The sequence below is a fragment of the Parambassis ranga genome, chromosome 7, assembly GCF_900634625.1.
Source record: "Parambassis ranga chromosome 7, fParRan2.1, whole genome shotgun sequence".
In the NCBI taxonomy this organism is placed as follows: domain Eukaryota; kingdom Metazoa; phylum Chordata; class Actinopteri; family Ambassidae; genus Parambassis; species Parambassis ranga.
This window is the reverse complement of record NC_041028.1, coordinates 1,502,221-1,521,353: the sequence shown is the minus strand read 5'-3', so window position 1 is coordinate 1,521,353 and position 19,133 is coordinate 1,502,221. Positions and strand designations below refer to the sequence as shown.

The 19,133-nt window shown below is 41.5% G+C and overlaps 1 protein-coding gene across 1 annotated transcript; it reads right to left on the bottom strand.

The window, feature by feature from the left end:
* Positions 1 to 9,234: 9,234 nt before the first annotated feature.
* On the bottom strand, positions 9,235 to 12,119 carry rps21 (ribosomal protein S21). The gene is made up of 6 exons (XM_028408847.1): positions 12,086 to 12,119; positions 11,511 to 11,593; positions 11,279 to 11,342; positions 9,928 to 9,999; positions 9,664 to 9,719; positions 9,235 to 9,300 (listed from the first exon to the last, which is right to left on the bottom strand). Exons 2-6 carry the CDS (start codon positions 11,558 to 11,560, stop codon positions 9,291 to 9,293), a joined length of 252 nt encoding a protein of 83 aa, XP_028264648.1. The 5' UTR covers positions 11,561 to 11,593; positions 12,086 to 12,119; the 3' UTR covers positions 9,235 to 9,290.
* Between the last annotated feature and the right edge of the window lie 7,014 nt (positions 12,120 to 19,133).

Genomic DNA, 19,133 nt, shown 5'->3' with positions numbered 1-19,133 from the left:
ACAGGATGAGGGAGCTGATGATTACCGCGTCTTTATAGGAAGCCACACAGCTCAGCAGCTTCACCACAACAGCAGCAGCAGTAATGACACATTTTTCACTTTTTAACTAAAACACACGTCATTACAAAGTCAGGCATCGTTTCAAGGATTTCCTGAATCTGTACCTTTGCAACACCGAATGCAACACAAACGATTAAATCAATATTCAATACGGCATCAATACGTTTGTCTTTGTGGAGCCAACCAACTAGTGACCTGTTAAATAATAGGTGGATGTTTTTATAAAACCTGATACAGATGAATCTGGGTGGTAAACATCACACCTGCTTAGCATCAGCATGTTAGCACTGTGAACATGTTAGCGTCTTATGTTAGCCTCACAGAGTAAAGAGTCTATGAGGCAACTGAATGAACAGTTAGATTTCTGGTTTGGTACGTCAACAAAGGAAACACCTGAGCAGCTGTGTGTGTGTGCGTGTGTGTGTGTGTGTGTGTGTGCGTGCGTGCGTGTGTGTGCGTGTGTGTGTGCGTGTGTGTGCGTGTGTTTATTTTTCTCATGGACTCTGGGGCACAGCCATCTAATTAAGCTACAGGAACCACTTTAGAAGATGAAAGAGCTCCTCCACACACACACAGATAACAGCTGCACAGGTGAGTCAGAGTAAAACTCTCAGACTTTTACATTTGACAATGATGTTTGAACTCTGCTGATGGATCAGCATGGAGGCTGACTGGCTGTGATGTGTGTGTGCTGTCTACCAATGTCACACATCCACTTCCTCCATCGTCTGTGCAACACATGCTGAACTCTGACCTCTGAACTGCGGTCTGTCCCTCTCTCTGAAACACACACACACACTTCTTATACCCTTAGGAATCACTGACTTATTCTGATATACTAACAATTGTAGCCTAACATAAAGCAGATATATGTCCTGACAAACTGAGGAATACAAGCATACACATAAACACACCCACTCTCTCTCACACTCACAGACCTACACACAGGGGTCAGTGACCTCCTGTAGTTTAAATGAGTCTCGAGGCAGTGTGTTAATACAGGAAAGCTTCATTCACTGACACACTAGAACATTCCACAGGATGTTTGCAGGTTCTCAGGTCACACAGAAGACAATTCTGTGGTTAGCATTAGCTCTGGGCTAACTGTTGACCATAAACTCACTTATTAAACAATGGATTGTTTTAATAATCAATTTAAGACTGAGTAAAAAAAACCCAGAACAGGAAAAGACACGCTAGACGAGCTATTAGCAACAAGAACCTGACCTGATGAGCACTAGTGGAGAGAGGACTACAGCCTTAAGTGCAACAGAAAACCAGGGGAAGGACAGACAGACGGCAAAGAAGAGCGCAGGACTTTGAAACTGATCGGTGTCGCCTTCCACTGAGGAAAAGCAAACAAGGATCAGAGGAAGAAAAAAAATGAGAGAGGAAGAAAGAGGCCTCGTCGTTTCACCTCACTAATCTGCTCCTTTTCTCTGAACTCTATAACTAATCTACTTCCTAGTTACCACGGAGACCAAAGGAAAAGTGAGGGGTAGGTCACTTGTTGTCGTGGCAACTGCTAACTGTTCCATCAATTGAACCCACTTACCCCCTGCCGATCCACACACAGAGAAATGAAGAGGTTGGGATTTGAAAGAAAAGGAAAAAAGCCTGAATGGCAGACAGGAAGGAGAGGAGGAGAGGAGGAGAGGAGAGGAGGAGAGGAGGAGAGGAGGAGAGGAGGAGAGGGAAGTGAGCAGCAACCAGGAAATCTGGCCAAGAAGTGAAGTGAAGCCTTATTTAGAGCTCATTTGGAAAGCATTATCACCGATTCCTTTCTGTCCCACGAGCCACTAGCTTTCAGCTGGTTGTTTGATGCAATGCATGATGGGATATATCCTCAGCTGAAACTTTATTGGGTAAAAAACTTGTTAATGTTGGATCTAACTCATCAGAGACTCTATATGAAGATGGACGCCATGACAGCGCCACAAAAGTGAGACCAAAACATCTGACGGCTGGCTGCAGTGCAGGTCCTAAACCCACCACCAGGCATGCTTTATGACTAGTTAGATCACATTTGAATATGTTTGTACATCATTAGCTACTGTTGGCTAGAGATGGAGAAGGTGATGTCATGGTCAGCAGTCAGCAGACCAGCCAAACTCTGAGTGTTTGGGTGGGACAGCAACAATCCACCTCTTGACCTCTACAGACCAGACTCTGGCTCCAAGATGTGTCTCTTCTTTGAAATATGGCAGCGCCTGTATGATATTCTGGCGAAGCTGCTTCATCCAACCAGACTATTCTAGCAACTCTGAACGTCCTGCTTTCTCAAATTAGAGCCAAATTAGAATCTGTCAAAGTCTGTTTTTAATCAAAACGTTGTTAATTTCTTATCATTATATTAAACACACACACACACCCCAACAGTTCTCATCTTCCCAGTATTGAGTAAACACTGTTTTATCTTAATCACTGCATTCCGCAGATGCTCCAACTCTCATCCTCCATAAGATAGGATGGACACACACACACACACACACACACACACACACCTTCACATAAATGACACGGTGCTGGGGGCGGATGTGTTTGAAGTGCTGTGGGGCAGGGAGGGGATGTTTTGGGTTGTCAGCAGACTAAGGTTTGGGTGAGAGGCAGGTATATACATGCCCTTCTCTTTGTCTGCTTCGACAAAACACACACACTCGTGGTGGGCCCTCTCCTCTCCTCTCTCTGCTGCTCTCCCACTTTTGTTGTTCGTGATTCTAGTTCTGCCATCCCTAAAGAAAACCTTAAGGTCTTCTGTCCAGAACTGAATAAAACACAGTCAGGACACCCTCCCTGATCAGTTCATGGTCATCTCCGAATCTCAAAATGTGCTGTGTTGGCTCTAATATTAAATAGAAAATATAATTAAAATAGTCTAAAATAGTAAGTTTAGCTCTTTTAATATTATATTATAAATGTGTTAATTTGGGAGACCTGATCATGATCATAGTCTACAGACATTAGTTGAACATTTTGATATTTACAGTTGCATAAAACATGAATAAATATCTGTCATTAGTGTGCTGCCGGCTCGTCAAACAACTTTGTGTTGTCATAATTATCCATTATAACTTTTTCAGCATGTTAAAGCGACACAAACTGTTTTCAGTGTGGATTAACTTTACGTTAAACTGCAGCCTTGGCCCACACACCCTCTGACCTGTCTGCTCGCTCTCTCTCTCTCACCAGTGTCTCTTTCACCTCCTTTCCCTTTAATAGATGCTTCCTACTTTGAAGTCTGCTGGCGTCTGAAAGGGGACAAAGAGACGAGCCGGGCTGCTTCTAAAGGGGGACAAAAGGACGAGTGAGAGAGAGATGGAACGATAGAGAGAAAGAGAGAGAGGCATGAGGGGATGAGTGACGTGGTGGAATGTTGAAAGTCACAGATAACTCGGATAGTGTCACAAAACACAGCAAAGGAAATACAAAGAGAAATTAAACTCTTATTCAGAGCACCCTCTGATTAAAAAACACCTGTTCACCTTATATTAGTCTGTTTCAGCTGCCATCTAGTGGCCTTTAAAGGAACTGTAGTAAAAGAAACTGCCCAGCCTGGCTTTAAAAGTAAAAGCTGAACATCAGTATAATAAGACCTGTTTCAATTAACAACACACATTCCAGCTTGTAGGAAACACAGCTTCAATAAACCTAAACAAAAGAATTTGCTATTACACTGAAGTTCTGCCCTTAGATGATATTGGCCGAGGCTGAAACACTGCATTCTTTGTGTGTGTCAAAGGTATGCAGGGGCGCCAGGTGAAGGGGTTCAGCGGGGTATAAGTAGGGGGGAGTATGAGGGGTTTCCAGCCCTTCATGTTCAGATCATTGCTTGGCGAGCTGTGACTCGCCAGGCGCTCCCTGCCACAGGCTCAGAAACACCACGTTCATTCAGATCCAAGAGTTTGGCTGCAAACAGAGATGTCAAAGATCTGCTGACATATTTTTAAGGTCGCCCATTATTCCTTACTCAGAATAGTAGAATTCATGTAAACCCCCGTTTTCCTTTTTGATCTAACAAAAAAATCTCTGATGATCCTTGAATCGGGCGCTCAGACAAAGAGGAGGTTTGAATCTTGTGAGTTTTTCCTCAAGCCAGGCCCAAGAACACAAAGTGCACATTCACTGGAGTCTGTCATTTCACCTGGGAAGGTGAGTGAAGAGAAACTGAGGAGGGTGCAACTTAATGAGACTGTATGATTACATAGATAAGCCAGTTGTATTTCAGCTACAAGCCTACAGACTTGTACATTTCAGGAATATTTCAGTGTCAGTGAGCAAATTACGGCTACTGTGTATGTTTCAGTCGATGTCAATGGTGAAGCACATACCTCTGTGCAGAGCCCATCTAGGCCCACTGGGAGAAATCCAGCAAGGGAAGGAGTGAGGAGGGGAGGTGATGATGACATACTGCGCTCTGCCCTGCAACACACCTGAAGGGAAGGGAAGGGGGAAGAAGAAGGAGAATGTGTGGGAACAAAGCAGTAAAGTAGCAGCTGATGACAGCTATCACTGAGGCAGTGTGAGTTTAAAGATGTCCTGGGACCGCTCTCACACACCACCGGCCCATCACCTCCACACCACTCTGATCCTAAATGACCACCATAATCTCAGTGTTCCTTCACCTTGCCCTGTTATTCCCACTTTGACCGGTGTGTCATCTGCTCGCTCGGTCTTTGAAGGCCAGGTGGTGCAGGTAGAAGCAGCAGGAAGAGCACACCAACTGCACCTAATACTGTGGAATTAAATGGAAATCAGCATCTTGTCATTTATTATTTATTTATTATATGTGTGTTTTTTTTTTAACACACTTTTGTAACCACGTGTGTTTCAGACTGACCTGATCTGTAGGTGTTTTCTTACCGTGCAGACGTCCATTGATGTTTTGGCTAATTTAAGAAGGGTGCGAAAAACAACAACAAACAAAATTCCAAACTTTTTAAACACACAAAAAATGTATTTAAGAAACAAATGGAACTTTATCGAACATTTAAAAGTTGGTACAACTATTTTACCTTTTTTAAATAGTCCGAATTTCGCTTTGGCATCCTGCTAGCTTAACTACACAGTAGCATTAGCTATGGTCGTTAGCAGTTAGCGCGGCTACGATAGTAGCTCCCCCTGGTGTTTTGTTTGAATTTTTTAATTTTTTAATTGAGTAAAAACCTACAAGTTACTGCTGTCTGCAACACGCCTCGACGACATATTAATTTTAAATCAGATAAAAAGTTTTTCACCTGCCTCTCGGTAAGTAGTCGCTCGTTTTATCTAGGGTGCAATACCGCATTTCACCACACACATCGACAGTAATTAAAAGTCATATTTAAAGAGGGCGCTGTTCCGCAAATTTGGAAATGGAAGAAAATGAAGGAACTCTAAACTCAAAAACATAGAAGAAGAAAAGAAACTGTTTATATAAATGTCTGGTTTTAGATATCAGTAAATACACAACTATAGTAATACTAAGCAACAAATAAAATGGATTATTTTAAACTACAGTATAAAATATCCAATGGGAATATAGTCCAGATTATTTAATGCTTGCTTTTAATGTTGTTACGCAGTAAATCCAGATGCTGAACTTTATTTATCCAATGCTTCCCCCTGCTGGCCACAATATGTGACAGCAAGATTGGCTCAATGTTTTGGAAGGAAAACAAACTAAATAAATTAAATAGCAATAGTAATTTTATGTAATTTAACCCTCATGCATTGTTCGCAAACACTACCCTAATGTGTTGTTCGGGACAAAAACGTCCCCTAACTTTAACGGTTTTAAAAATATATTAGATAAATATTTTTTTGAAATTTTTTTGCATAGACCTTTTAATTAACTTCAGTTCTAATCAACAGTAGTGAAAAAATCATTTTCCCCCAGGATTTTAACCCTTTAATCACCAATTTTATAAGGGGTGGTGCTGAAAATTGAAAAAAAAAACACACAAAATGGCTCATTTTTAATAGAAAAGGTGAATGTGGACTGGATTCTTTTGAACCTTTATTACAGTCTTGGTCATGTCAAACATCAGTAAAAAAATTGACTTTATTGCATTATTAGTTTTTGCACAGCACTGGATTTTCTTTTTTCTCCCATTTTGTCCCATAGACTTCCATTATAAACACACTTTTTTTGACTGCACAGCCATGGCACTACATAATCATGCATTCTTGATTGTTGGTGGTTTACCCTGTTGGTAGGAGGTAACATTTGGGATTTTTACAGTTAACAACTTAATTACCATATTAACCCTTTACCTGCAGGCCTGTGCTCATGTACTGTAGTTTCTGGCTTAAGTATATGGAGTTATAGGGAGTATTTTAGCACATAATTGTGTGTCTACACACTGTGTGTGTATGTTAGAGAGGAAGAGAGCCATTTGCACACTGATCTTGTTGTCTGTGAGTACACACAACCACAGAGTCTTCATAGTAAACAAAAACAAAGAAAGTGTTGCTATGCACGTGTGGCCCTTTGATGTCTACAGGTGCAGACTAAACAAAACAAAAAGGCAAGTGGTCTTACATGTGACCTTGTGGTCATTTGATGGTGAGAAGAGCAGAAAGCAACATGAAGAGAGGATTCACTTGTGCACAATCTCTGGAAATGATTGTGCAGCCTGGCTCTATGAAGGGCCAGGCTGTGAAGCTGTGAAGGCTGCACAAGTAGATCCGTCACTTGTTCACAAGCGAATCCTTCATTCGTTCACAAGTGAATCCTTCACTCATGCACAGGTGAATCCTCTCTTCATGCTGCTTGCTGCTCTTGTCACCATTAAATGACCAGGAGGATGCATGCAAGTCCACTAGTGTTTTTGTTTTGCTTATTCTGAACCTCTCAGCATCAAAGGGCCCGGCACTTACTTTTAGGGCTGCAACAAATTTACTTTACTTTACTTTACTAAACTACTTTTAATACTAATTTTAGTAGGGGACTAAACTGTAGATTAGATTTGGTTAGTCAATGATTATTTATTATGTTATCAAGTTATCTATCTATGGTGTCTATTTAGTAACATGCACATGTACGTATGGTCGTGTGGAGCGCAACACACCATGGAAAAGGGGCACTTAGACCTCACTTAGACTAATTCAGTGATCTCAACTGAGACACTAACCTAAAAGTAAAGTCACTCTACTGGAGGACGTGTTTTCCGAAAGCTAAAAAAAAAAAAAAAAAACAGCTATTTTACCCATCCACAACTTCAGACGCCAGAACTCCTGGATGTTTTCATTTTACATGCTTATGCATCGCCGTTGTACGTCTGAATTAGGTACACTTCACTTACTTAGTAACTTTATTTTCCTGACTTTCCTTCCCTGACAGTGTGCAAATGGCTCTCTTCCTCTCTAACATACACACACAGTGTGTAGACACACAATTATGTGCTAAAATACTCCCTATAACTCCATATACAAGCCAGAAACTACAGTACATGAGCACAGGCCTGCAGGTAAAGGGTTAATATGGTAATTAAGTTGTTAACTGTAAAAATCACAAATGTTACCTCCTACCAACAGGGTAAACCACCAACAATCAAGAATGCATGATTATGTAGTGCCATGGCTGTGCAGTCAAAAAAAGTGTGTTTATAATGTAAGTCTATGGGACAAAATGGGAGAAAAAAGAAAATCCAGTGCTGTGCAAAAACTAATAATGCAATAAAGTCAATTTTTTTACTGATGTTTGACATGACCAAGACTGTAATAAAGGTTCAAAAGAATCCAGTCCACATTCACCTTTTCTATTAAAAATGAGCCATTTTGTGTTTTTTTTTTTCAATTTTCAGCACCACCCCTTATGAAATTGGTGATTAAAGGGTTAAAATCCTGGGGGAAAATGATTTTTTCACTACTGTTGATTAGAACTGAAGTTAATTAAAAGGTCTATGCAAAAAAATTCAAAAAAATATTTATCTGATATATTTTTAAAACCGTTAAAGTTAGGGGACGTTTTTGTCCCCGAACAACACATTAGGGGGTAAAATTTGCCCACAGTGTACCGTTGACCTATGAAAAATTTTAAAATTTTATGTAAAATAGTTTATGTAAAATTAAGCTTATTGAGGAAAAATGATTCAATTTGTCCACATATTGACAAAGTTATGGCCAAAATAAACAGAAAAATTTCTCTCAGAGGACAAAAATGTCCCGAACAACACATGAGGGTTAACATTGTATTGACTTCAGGAAGAAGGGAACAGCATCGCAGGCCCTTTGCATCCTGGGTAAGGGATGTGGCGATGGTAGAGGAGTACAAGTGCCTGGGAGTGACCATCGACAGCAGACTGAGCTGGAGGACCAACAGCCCAGCTGTGTACAAGAAGGCCTGCAGCAGACTGCACTTCCTGAGGAAGCTGAGCTCCTTCAACGTGTGCAGCAAGATGCTGGAGATGTTTTACCAGCCGGTTGGTGCAGCACTCTGTTCTCCTCTGTGGGGCAGCATTGCAGCCAGTGACACCAACAGACTGAACACACTGAAGGCCGGCTCTTTCATTGGCTGCAGACAGGAGACCTTTGAAGCAGTGGTGGAGAGGAGGACACTGAACAAACTGTGATCCATCATGGACCTCCCCGACCACCCTCTCCTCCCTGTACTGGACAGACAGCGGAGCGCCTTTTCCAAAAGGCTCAGACAGCTTCACTGTCACAGAACGCTACAGGAAATCTGTCCTGCCTCATGCTGTAAGACTGTACAACACCTCCTCTCTGTGCCAGAGATAACAGACTCACTGCTGTAAGGGACACGTTCTGCACAAGGTTTAGGTTTTCTTACTTTCAAATTGCACACTTTGTTCTTGTAGATCATATCATTTCATACCAAATTGCACAATCCGATTCATGTATACCTGCATTACAAACTGCACATTTTGCTTCTGCACCTATGTTTATTTTTTTATCTTGCTGTAAATAATGTTTATACTGTTTAATTTTTACCATTAGAGGTATATTTGTTATTTTTTTGGTTTGCTTGAGTTTCTGTATTTGGCTGCTGCAACAGTGAAACTTCCCAGCTTGGGATGAATAAAGTATTTTCTATTCTATTAGCTGGTGTAGGATTGAGATATTCTGCTCTATGCATATCATGGCCGGCTTCATTATGAGACGAGTTCATCAGTGACCTGCGACATCATCTTCTCCCTTTTTATTAGTTAAAGTCATGAAAACAACTCGCAGCCATTGATTTTTTTCCCCCAATTTTATTTTACAAAGTTTCCACAGCTCCAACGTCACATTTAGAAGTTCCTGCAAAAGAAAACAAGACGTTAGAGCGACGACGCAGCTTCACCCTTTTAAAGCCGATCGTGCAGACTCTGGTTTAAAGATGACTTTTACTAAAGACTCAGCGATGAACCCCCCCCCCCCCCCCCCCCCCCAACCAAAATAAATCAGTTATGAAACCCTGAGGAGATATTTTCTATGCTCAGATGTGTCAGAAGAGAGGAGATCATTTAACTGGATTAATCATCGGGTGAAAAGATCAAATATGATTAAGTATAAAATCCATACTACTACAGTGCTTCACCCTTTGTCCAGTGATCAATGAAAACTCAAAAGCAGCTGTTACACTCTTTAATAGACATGGCCGAGGAGGTTTGAGGTTCTTACTTTGCAACAACGCTGTCGTTCTTTGCCAGCCTCAGGATGGAGTCATCAGACTCACCCTGCAGGAGTAAATAAAAACTTAATTATTCAAAGGTAAGCTCATTCATAGGATGTCTGTCAGGAACCCTGCACACTGCTGGGTCAATACTGCATTCAAACACAGTGAAAAGCCTCTAATGTCACGAGATAAGAGTGTTTAGATTACAGAACAAACACTTAAACAGTTAATCTGGACAGATGTGCACAGGGAGAGTAGAGCAGACTCACCATTCTGCGGATGGCACCACAGATGGCGTAGGTCTTGAACTGACCATTGAAGCGACCAGTCACCTTGTCAACCTGAAAAAGAAACAGAATATTTAACCTCCGGCTGCAAACAGGACCCATAAGCCACACTTATCTTTACCTGAGAACGTCTTATATCACACATGAACGTTAAGTCATAGTCTGCTTACAGCCTTATATTTTCCACTATTTATCCGTTTGTTATGCTTTAAGATTAACTTTATTAATCCCTGTGGGGAAATTAAGCAGGTATTCACTGTTTGCCACTTTTTTCTGAGTCATATGAAAATCTGTTTTATTTTCATACTGTATGGAAATTAATTAAACTGAACAAACGTCATGTGTGTGCAGCCGGTAACAAACGCTTTGTGGATAACATCTACCGCCTGTCTATCTTTAGCAGTCGAAGCCTGATATGTTTCTGTTTTGGACCAGTAAGCTCTGATAAACATTCCACTCGCAGTCGGTCTCCAAGCTGTGGACGCCGTATGATGACTAAGCTCCTCCAGCTTCACCATGACGGACACTTTTTTCCTTAAACTGTGAACAGCGCTGCTGTGGTTTAGTAAAACGACCAGCTCCATGCAAATTTTATACACAACACCGAGCTGTTTGTTGTGAACTATACACAAAGCAGATCGAAATAATGGATCATGTGTCACAAACCGACTGAGGGCAGCCAACAGGCCGCAAAATGTTCAAGTAACTGCTACTAACTGATGATGCACTGCTGATTAAAGTCATTTTTTTTCTCTTCTACTCTGAGGCACCTTTATGAGATATGTATAGAAAATCTTGCTGTCACCATTGTCTTCTCTGCTTTCTTTCCCTCTGTCTTCATCAATTCAACATGAATACAACAAAAAAAAACACACTCTCTTTCCCACCTAACGGCACCATGGGACATGAAGTTTTATCCTTAAAAGGACAAAAATATCTTAAGCAATTCTATTTATTTGATGATTTTGATATGAAGGATGGATACATGCAAACACATTCGTAGCACTCTGGGGTTAAATATGCACAGTCACAAAAAGGTTTCGTGTCTTGCCTCTCTAGGGACGGTGAACATTTTATTAGACAACTAATCAATACTATCCTTTTTTAATGTTAGGGGCTACGGTTACAGATGTTCACACTGTTTCAGAACACCAGCAGAAAAAAAAGTTGTTGCATCTGCTTATAAATATATATTTATTAATATATTCCACAAAAAACATTGATATTAGTCAAATATTTAACATCCTTACAATGTGTAATAACGTTGCCAGTCCAGACACACTGATGGACTTTTGTGTTTCTGTTCTAATTATTTAAAAAATGTTCTTGTTACCTCAGCAATGTTGATCTGGATGGAGGCATGGTCCTTGGCTCCAATGATTCTGTTGCTAGCAGAGCTGCAGCAAACAAACAAGTTTTATTTATCAGCAGCTCACACTTTATTGTTATGTTGGACAGATGTTGCATTAAAAATAATAATAAAACAAGTATATTATAAGCAGTAATCATCTGTCATTAGTTAACCCTCAGGTCACTGAAGGAGCTAGCATTTTTTTAACGCTCACCATTTGCGTGGCACGTAAAGGTCCACAAATTCACCAGCATCGTTCTGCATGTTTACAGGTTGTACAGGTGGTCGCCTACAAATCTGGAACAAAAAGAGAAAACCAAACGCACATCAGACGCTGTTAGCCGGGTGCTAACGAATCTGTCTACATCAACTATGCTAGCATTTTAGCTAACACGTGAAAAAATGTCCACCAAATTATGGGAGGTTTAAAAGTTTCACGTTTCTAACACAGCATGATAGAAGGAAACACATTACAATTCACTTAACAGATCAAGATAAGTGACGTTTGTTACAGTCAACAAGACAAAATCAGCAGTGTCCACAGCGATAGCTTGCTAGCTAGGTACTCCGTTAGCATGCTAAGACGGTCTTCACGGCCGCATGTGGCTGCTCACACACCCGACCGCTTTACGATATTTATACACAATTCCTACAACAAAACCACATCTACACATCAACTACCACCACACGGTAACATTAACTTGCAGAAATGTCAAGAAGACCGAGCCCATGTATCAATTTAAGCCGTCTTTTAGACATTTATAACACGAGAGCTCGACAGGAACCCACCGTATACGACAAATGGCCGACAGGAAAGGAAGAGCTGCACACCCGGAAGTAAAAAAATATGTCTCAGTCTGTGTTTGTCGCCACCTGCTGGATATTTTATTACAGCTAAAAGTATTTGGACAAGTTCTAACAGATTTTTGTTTTGTTCTGCAGAGGTGGAAAAAAGGTTATATATAAAACAAAGACATGATACATGATATGATACTGTGCAGTTAGCATTAGAAAATAAAAGGAAATATTTTTCCCATGAAAAAAATGCTTTTTTTATGACAGTATTTTATTCCCGTGTAGAAATGGCTGTGGGACCCTTGACAAACTACCTGATTCATGTCAGGCTCGTCCAGTCCCAGAACAAATGTAAGTGATATCAAAAGAAAAAACAGTCTAAATATAATGGTAACAAACATTTGTTTTATTAAAAGAAAACAATTTTAACATCATTTCAAACAGAAATATATTGAAAACACCACTGATATTTCCGATTATACAGTATATGTAATCATGTACTCCCACAAAATGGGACTTATGTGGCTCTGACACAGCCAAACATATGAAAACTTATAAAGTTTTATCACATGTAAAAAACAAAATAATAAATCTGAATACTATGAATAATGTCCACTTTCATTCTGAAACAGACATATAATCATTCTATTATCTACCTGTGTATAAATAAATAAATACACTCCCCTTCACCAAAACTACAAAAGAGCAGAAACACAGAAGAAGTAGAGAAGAACTACGCCACAGATCTCCTGCGTCTTCTTCTGTTGTTTACACAGGTGCACCCGACAGTCAGTTCGATGGGGCACATGCACCAGTGAGCAACTGAGCCTTTAAAAATCTGCTGGAAGATCCAGACCTGGAAGTAGATTGGCATGGGTCTCATGCCCTCGATGCTGCATTTGGTGCACACTGCTGTCTCAGTCGTTGTGGGAATTTGGCCATCCTTAAAAGTAGTTTCCCTAAGACAGAAAAAAAAAGATTTGATCACATCCAAATCAAGCTAGAACCCAAAGACCTGTACCACAGATCAATGACATTTGAAACTCACTTATAGGTCCAGGGTGCAACTGAGGAGTTCCAAAGGTCTGACACATGTTTGAAGGATGGAGGCTTGAAGTTCGGGTGAGTGCCCACATCCACACAGGAAGATTCACAGTGTGAGTGGCTGCAGCACGCCGTCCCCATCAGGCCCAGAAGGAGCTGGAAGGAAACACATTACAGACAGAAAACATGATTTATCTGGTTTTGTTGACACTTTGCCTCACAGTATACGATAGAATGCATTTTATTGTCACTATAAGTACAATGAGATTAAAGCGTCATCCAGTTTCAGTGCAAAAAAAACAGGCAATATATAAAAAAGACATTAAGAGAAATATAAGATGTTTCCAGTACTGACCAGAAGAGCAGTGAAGTCCATGCTGTAGGTGAGGAGTGAGGAGCTGAAGTGTTGTGTGTAAAATCAGTGTCGCTGAGCTGCGCTGGTGTCTCCCTGCACACCTTTGTGGCTTTTTATCCTGCACAGCGACGGTGATGAAAGAGCGCATTTGCATCACGGGGAACACAGCCAGCTGTAGGTGGATGCTGTGGGCCGCTGCCAAGTGTGTGAAAGACCCGATGCCGGCTTGTGTATTGTGTGTATTGTGTGTATTGTGTATGTTTACTTCACGCTCTTCAGGCTGTTTATATATGTTTATATATGTTTATATTTGTGTATATATAGACACACAAAGATGATTCAAGCCCCTCTCGGCCGTGAGCAGGTAAAAATCATTATATCATCATCATACAGTTTTGAGTTGGGGCTACACATATTTTTTGGATGGATATCCTGCCCACATTTTTCCATCAGTTTTTGGGACTTTTGCTAAATTATATTTCTGCATACCATACATGGTTGTGTATATGTACACAAACAGCTGAGCTGATTTCATTTGCATCATCAACTTCACTATGAGGATTCCAGCTTACTCATTAATAGGGGAACACCGAGCGTGATGCGTTTGGGAAAGCCTACACAAACACCCACACAGCAGAAACCTCCAGTCCTGAGTGGAGGTGTGTGTGAAAGAGAGAACTCACATGTGGGCGTCAAAAGTCCTGTGGTAACAAGTCTGCTGCAGTCCGAGCTCCGCCCCACAGGGAGTCTGTGGCAGGAACACACAGCTCCGGGATTCCTGTTTGATCTTTGTGGCTCAACAAACCATCAAACAAACAAACAAACAAACAAACAAACAAACAAACAAACAAACAAACAAACAAACAATGGAGCTAGCTTTCTAAATTTAGCAAAATTTTAGGATATTACATAAACACAGTGCGGTTAAGTTCCAGCTATGTGGCTAAGCTTGGCATTTTTTTATGCTATCATTAGCAAAACACCGTCAGACTTTATCTCTCATGAGGCTAATTTGGCCGCTAAATATGCTGGCATGTCTTTGCATGCGCTACTGTTACAATCTGAAAAAGGAAAAACTGCTGTACTGATGAGGAACAACGGAAAAGTTGCCTTTCATAGAGTTTCTAAGCCAGGGGTGGGCAATTATTGCAAAGTCAATCCAGCTAGAGTAGGATTGTATCTAGATAGTCTTTAAGCTGGATACTATTTTCAAATCTGGCTATCACACAAGCGTGTCCACACTCAATCCAGCTTAATCCGGCTTGTTTGCGGTCCTCCAAACCACTAGGTGGCGCCTCGTAATATACAGAATCCGTTCACGTTCGTGTGCGCATGCGTTTTTGTCCCGTGTTGCTCCCCGTGAACCGGAAGTAGCACATCGCTAACCGGAAGTATCACGTTGCTAGTCGGATTCGCTAGCTGCATTTGCGTTCAGACCTGAGCCACATTTGAGCCAATCTGGCTAGATCCACCTCCGAGAGGTGGATTAGAATCAAACTGGATATAGCCGGATTCGCAGTGTTCACACTAAACAGGATATATCCAGATACGGCCCAAATCCTGCTCTAGCTGGATTGATTTCCCCAGTGTGAATGGGGTCATAGACTTCCATTAGAAAAGCAAAGGGCCACACAGCCGCACAGTATCTACCTCTATAAATATGCTGCTGTTACATTTTCATCATTGTTAGAATCTCTTGCTGTCATTTACGGGTTCCTCCTCTGTCCTCTGTGTGTGTGTCCATGTCCTCTGAGTGTGTCCATGTCCTCTCTGAGTGTCCATGTCCTCTCTCTGAGTGTGTCCATGTCCTCTCTGAGTGTCCATGTCCTCTCTCTGAGTGTGTCCATGTTCTCTCTGAGTGTCCATGTCCTCTCTCTGAGTGTGTCCATGTTCTCTCTGAGTGTCCATGTCCTCTCTCTGAGTGTGTCCATGTTCTCTCTGAGTGTCCATGTCCTCTCTGAGTGTGTGCTGGTTGTATGTTGAAACACACACAGTGCAGAGCAGCACAGATGAGGTGAAGATATTTTTACAGAAAACTAAACTAAAACAACTTCAACGATCAAATCAAAGAGTTCTGAAAACAGACAAAAGCAGATTGATGAGTGATAGATGATTAGGTTGTAGTGACAGTGATGTGTTTCTGGTGTTGTAATCCTGCTTGAAGGACACATGCACGCAGAGCGGGAACAATATGTATGTATGTACAGTTGTGTTTGTATTGATGTATTGTTATAGGCATTTCTAGTTTTAATGCATGCAGACAGGGAATCCCTCCATCCACCCACCCACACACACACACACACGGAAAGCAGCAGGCTGTATTGTTGCTGTTTGTCGAGTCCAAAACACTGCTCTTCATTTGCATCAGTTATTTCCACAGTTGTACTCGCAGAAACTCTGACCTCTGAAACTGGGCCCGTTTCCAAGTGTTTGGAAAACAGCTGCTGTAAACACACATGGTGACTCCTCTTCTTTAAACAATCACAGGCCGATCAGCTGTGGCCACTGTGGCCAAAATCACAGGAGAAGCTGCTGCAGAGCAGATCTATGGACCCGTTCATCACAACATCAGTCAGGCGGACTCATATGTAACACATAGATAGTAGCTGTCATAGGTCTGATATCCACGGTGTGCCACAAGGATCTATTGTAGGTCCTTTGTCATGTACTTTATGCAGGAGTGAGCTCCCTGAAACATAGCCATTTGATATCATGTCTTTTATTAATTTGCACCACCCACTTAATACATTAACCTATGGTAAAAGTTAACCTATGTTCCAAAAAACATGAAGAAGATACATGAAGATAACATTGAAGTAATCAGACACACAGTCCAGACATCGTTCATGTGGTAAATGACTGTTCTAGTTTTTAATGGGACATATACAAAGGTGTACAGAGACCCTTTCCCAGCAGCCATCACTCCTGTGTTCTGATGCTACATTGTGTTTTAGCTAATCGTGTTAAAAAGGCTCATTGATGATTAGAAAACTCCTGTGAAATGATGTTAGCACAGCTGATGTTCTGCTGATCAGAGGAGCTGTAGAACTGGCCTGAAGACCCCAGACTTTGGAACGGTAATGTAAATCAGTCCTCACAGACCTTTATGTTAAAATGTCCAACAGCAGAAATAAACATGTGTTCAGCCTGGTACAAACACAGCTTTGGTCCCTGTAGGCCAGTGGTACGAGGAGGAATCTCATCAGAATCATGGCTGAGGCCACAGCACGTAACCTGCGGACCATTAAAGTTAAAGTGGTCGTACTGAGAGCTGCAGTTGTTGGTCAGTTTTTTCCAAACTTCAAGGCTGCAAGGAAATATGACGTACTGCTGCCTGCGTGCGGTTCCTCCTGTAGCTTCTGCTTTTGGTTTCAAGACCTGTCAATCTCTCTCTCTCTCGCTCTTGAACAGACCTTCCAGACTTGACCTCAGCAGCTTCAAGAGGTGTTGAGGCCCAGTTCGGCTTCCTCTAATATGTTCTTGGTTCTTTATATTGCATATTGCAACTTAACTGATCTACAAAGTGATCATTTAAACGGACAAATCTGTGTCATTCACAAGCAGCCACCCTTCTGAGGGCTGGAATATAAAGCTAGCAGGAAGTGTTATAAAGGTCAGTTCCTCCAGTGGCCACTTGAGGCTGACTCACTGTGGCCTCACAGCAGGAAGGTTCGGTTCTGACTGGGGCCGTTCTGTGTGAAGTTCGCAGGCTCTCCCTCTGCGTGGCGTCTAAAGCTGCGGCTGTGGCGTCATCGTTTCGAGTGATACGATTATTTTTAGACCAAACCTGAAATAACTACATTTCATTGCATGCAAACACCCACGATGGTTACAAGCCTGGACTGTGATGGCAGGGTGGTGAAGCCTCTCATGCCAAGTTTCACCTGACATAACAGGAAAGGTACAACGGCTATCTAAGATCAGATCAGATCCTTCGTAATGTATGAGACAATGACAATTTACACTAAATACAAAAGAGATGTGAGTGGATATATATATATATGTGTGTGTGTGTGTGTGTGTGTGTGTGTGTGTGTGTATATATATATATATACACACATACATATATATATATATATACACACACACACACACATATATATATATATATATATATACACATATACATGCATATATATATATATACATGTGTATATATATATATATATATATATATGTGTGTGTGTGTATATATATTCACACACATGTGTCTATCTATATGTGTGTGTGTGTGTGTGTGTGTGGAAAGGTTGCATCTTCAAGCCGGATAAAATATAAATATAGATATATTTATATTTATATAAATGAATATCAGTATTATCTGCACTTGTAACCATGTCATAACCTCTGTTCACTCTAAAGTGGTTAAAACGAGCAGCGCTGCGTCCTAACTTGTAACCGTTGTGTCACTAAAAATACACTTGACTACAGTTTCAGCGTTTGTAAGGTGAGAGTAATCACACTTCAGTTCAGATCTTGATGGCATGACAGATTCCAGTGAAGCATTACAGTATGGGTAAGGAGGTAAGCCTCCTTTTCTTCCCGGCGGTTTAACCTCCTACAGTCAGTACATTTCACAACAGTGAGCCTTCTGGTATTCGACCCAGTTCCGGGGCTGAGACATGAGTCACTGTGGCAGTTCACCCTGCAGCCTCTAGGGCAGGGGTGGGCAATTATTTTTTTGCGAGGGCCACATAGACTTCCATTAGAAAAGCAAAGGGCCACATTTGTTTCATAAATAATGATATGAATTGAATCGGAGATCACTGGCACATAAATATGCTCTTGTTACATTTTCATCACTGTAAGCAGTGTTTCACACAGACCAATGTGTGGTGGCATCTCGGTGTCACATCGGTCGGAGAGTTGGTCATTGGGGTTTGTAAAAGTTAAATATACACCTGCATGCTTATTTGTGACCCGTACTTTGCCCAGGTCTGCTCTAGGGGCTGGCTCCAAAAACAAGAGCCATGTTAAAATGTCCAGTTTAAAAGCAGAAATAAACATGTCTGCGTACAAAAAACAGTTCTGATCTGTATTGGTACGTTATATCAGGACCTAAAATTACATATAAATCTGAGTGTGACCACTTTGACCCCGTTCACACTGGGGAAAAAAATCTGGCTAAAGCGAGATTCGGGCCTATCCAGATGTTTTTTTTCACCTTTTTTTTTCACCTCGAATCCGGCAGTATCCAGTTTGACTTCAATCCAGCTAGATCCACCCACGAGAGGTGGATCTAGGTGGCGCCACCTAGTGGTTTGGAGGACAGCAAACACGCTGGATGAAGCCGGATTGAGTGCGGACACAAGTGTGTGCTAGCCAGATTTGAAAATAGGCCTGAACGCATCCAGCTTAAAGGCTGTCTGGGCTCAATCCTACTCTAGCTGGAATGACTTTCTCCAGTGTGAATGGGGCCTTAGAGTTAGAGCGGGATTCGGGCCGTATCCGGATATATCCTGATAGATCTCAATCCACCTCTCGGAGGTGGATCCTGCTGGATCGGCTTACATCTGGCTCATGTCTAAACGCAAATGCAGCTAGCGAATCCCGCTAGCGACACGATACGTCCGGTTCACGGGGACAGTGTCTGGGTCGCATACAAAAGCCGCATGTAAACAACCGTCGAACTACAACAGCTTT

Coding starts and splice junctions, on each gene's coding strand:
- rps21 (XM_028408847.1), bottom strand. CDS start 11,560: ATGCAGAACGATGCTGGTGAATTTGTGGACCTTTACGTGCCACGCAAA. Junction 11,343..11,510: donor CTTTACGTGCCACGCAAATG/GTGAGCGTTAAA, acceptor TGTTTGCTGCAG/CTCTGCTAGCAACAGAATCA. Junction 10,000..11,278: donor TCCAGATCAACATTGCTGAG/GTAACAAGAACA, acceptor TTTCTTTTTCAG/GTTGACAAGGTGACTGGTCG.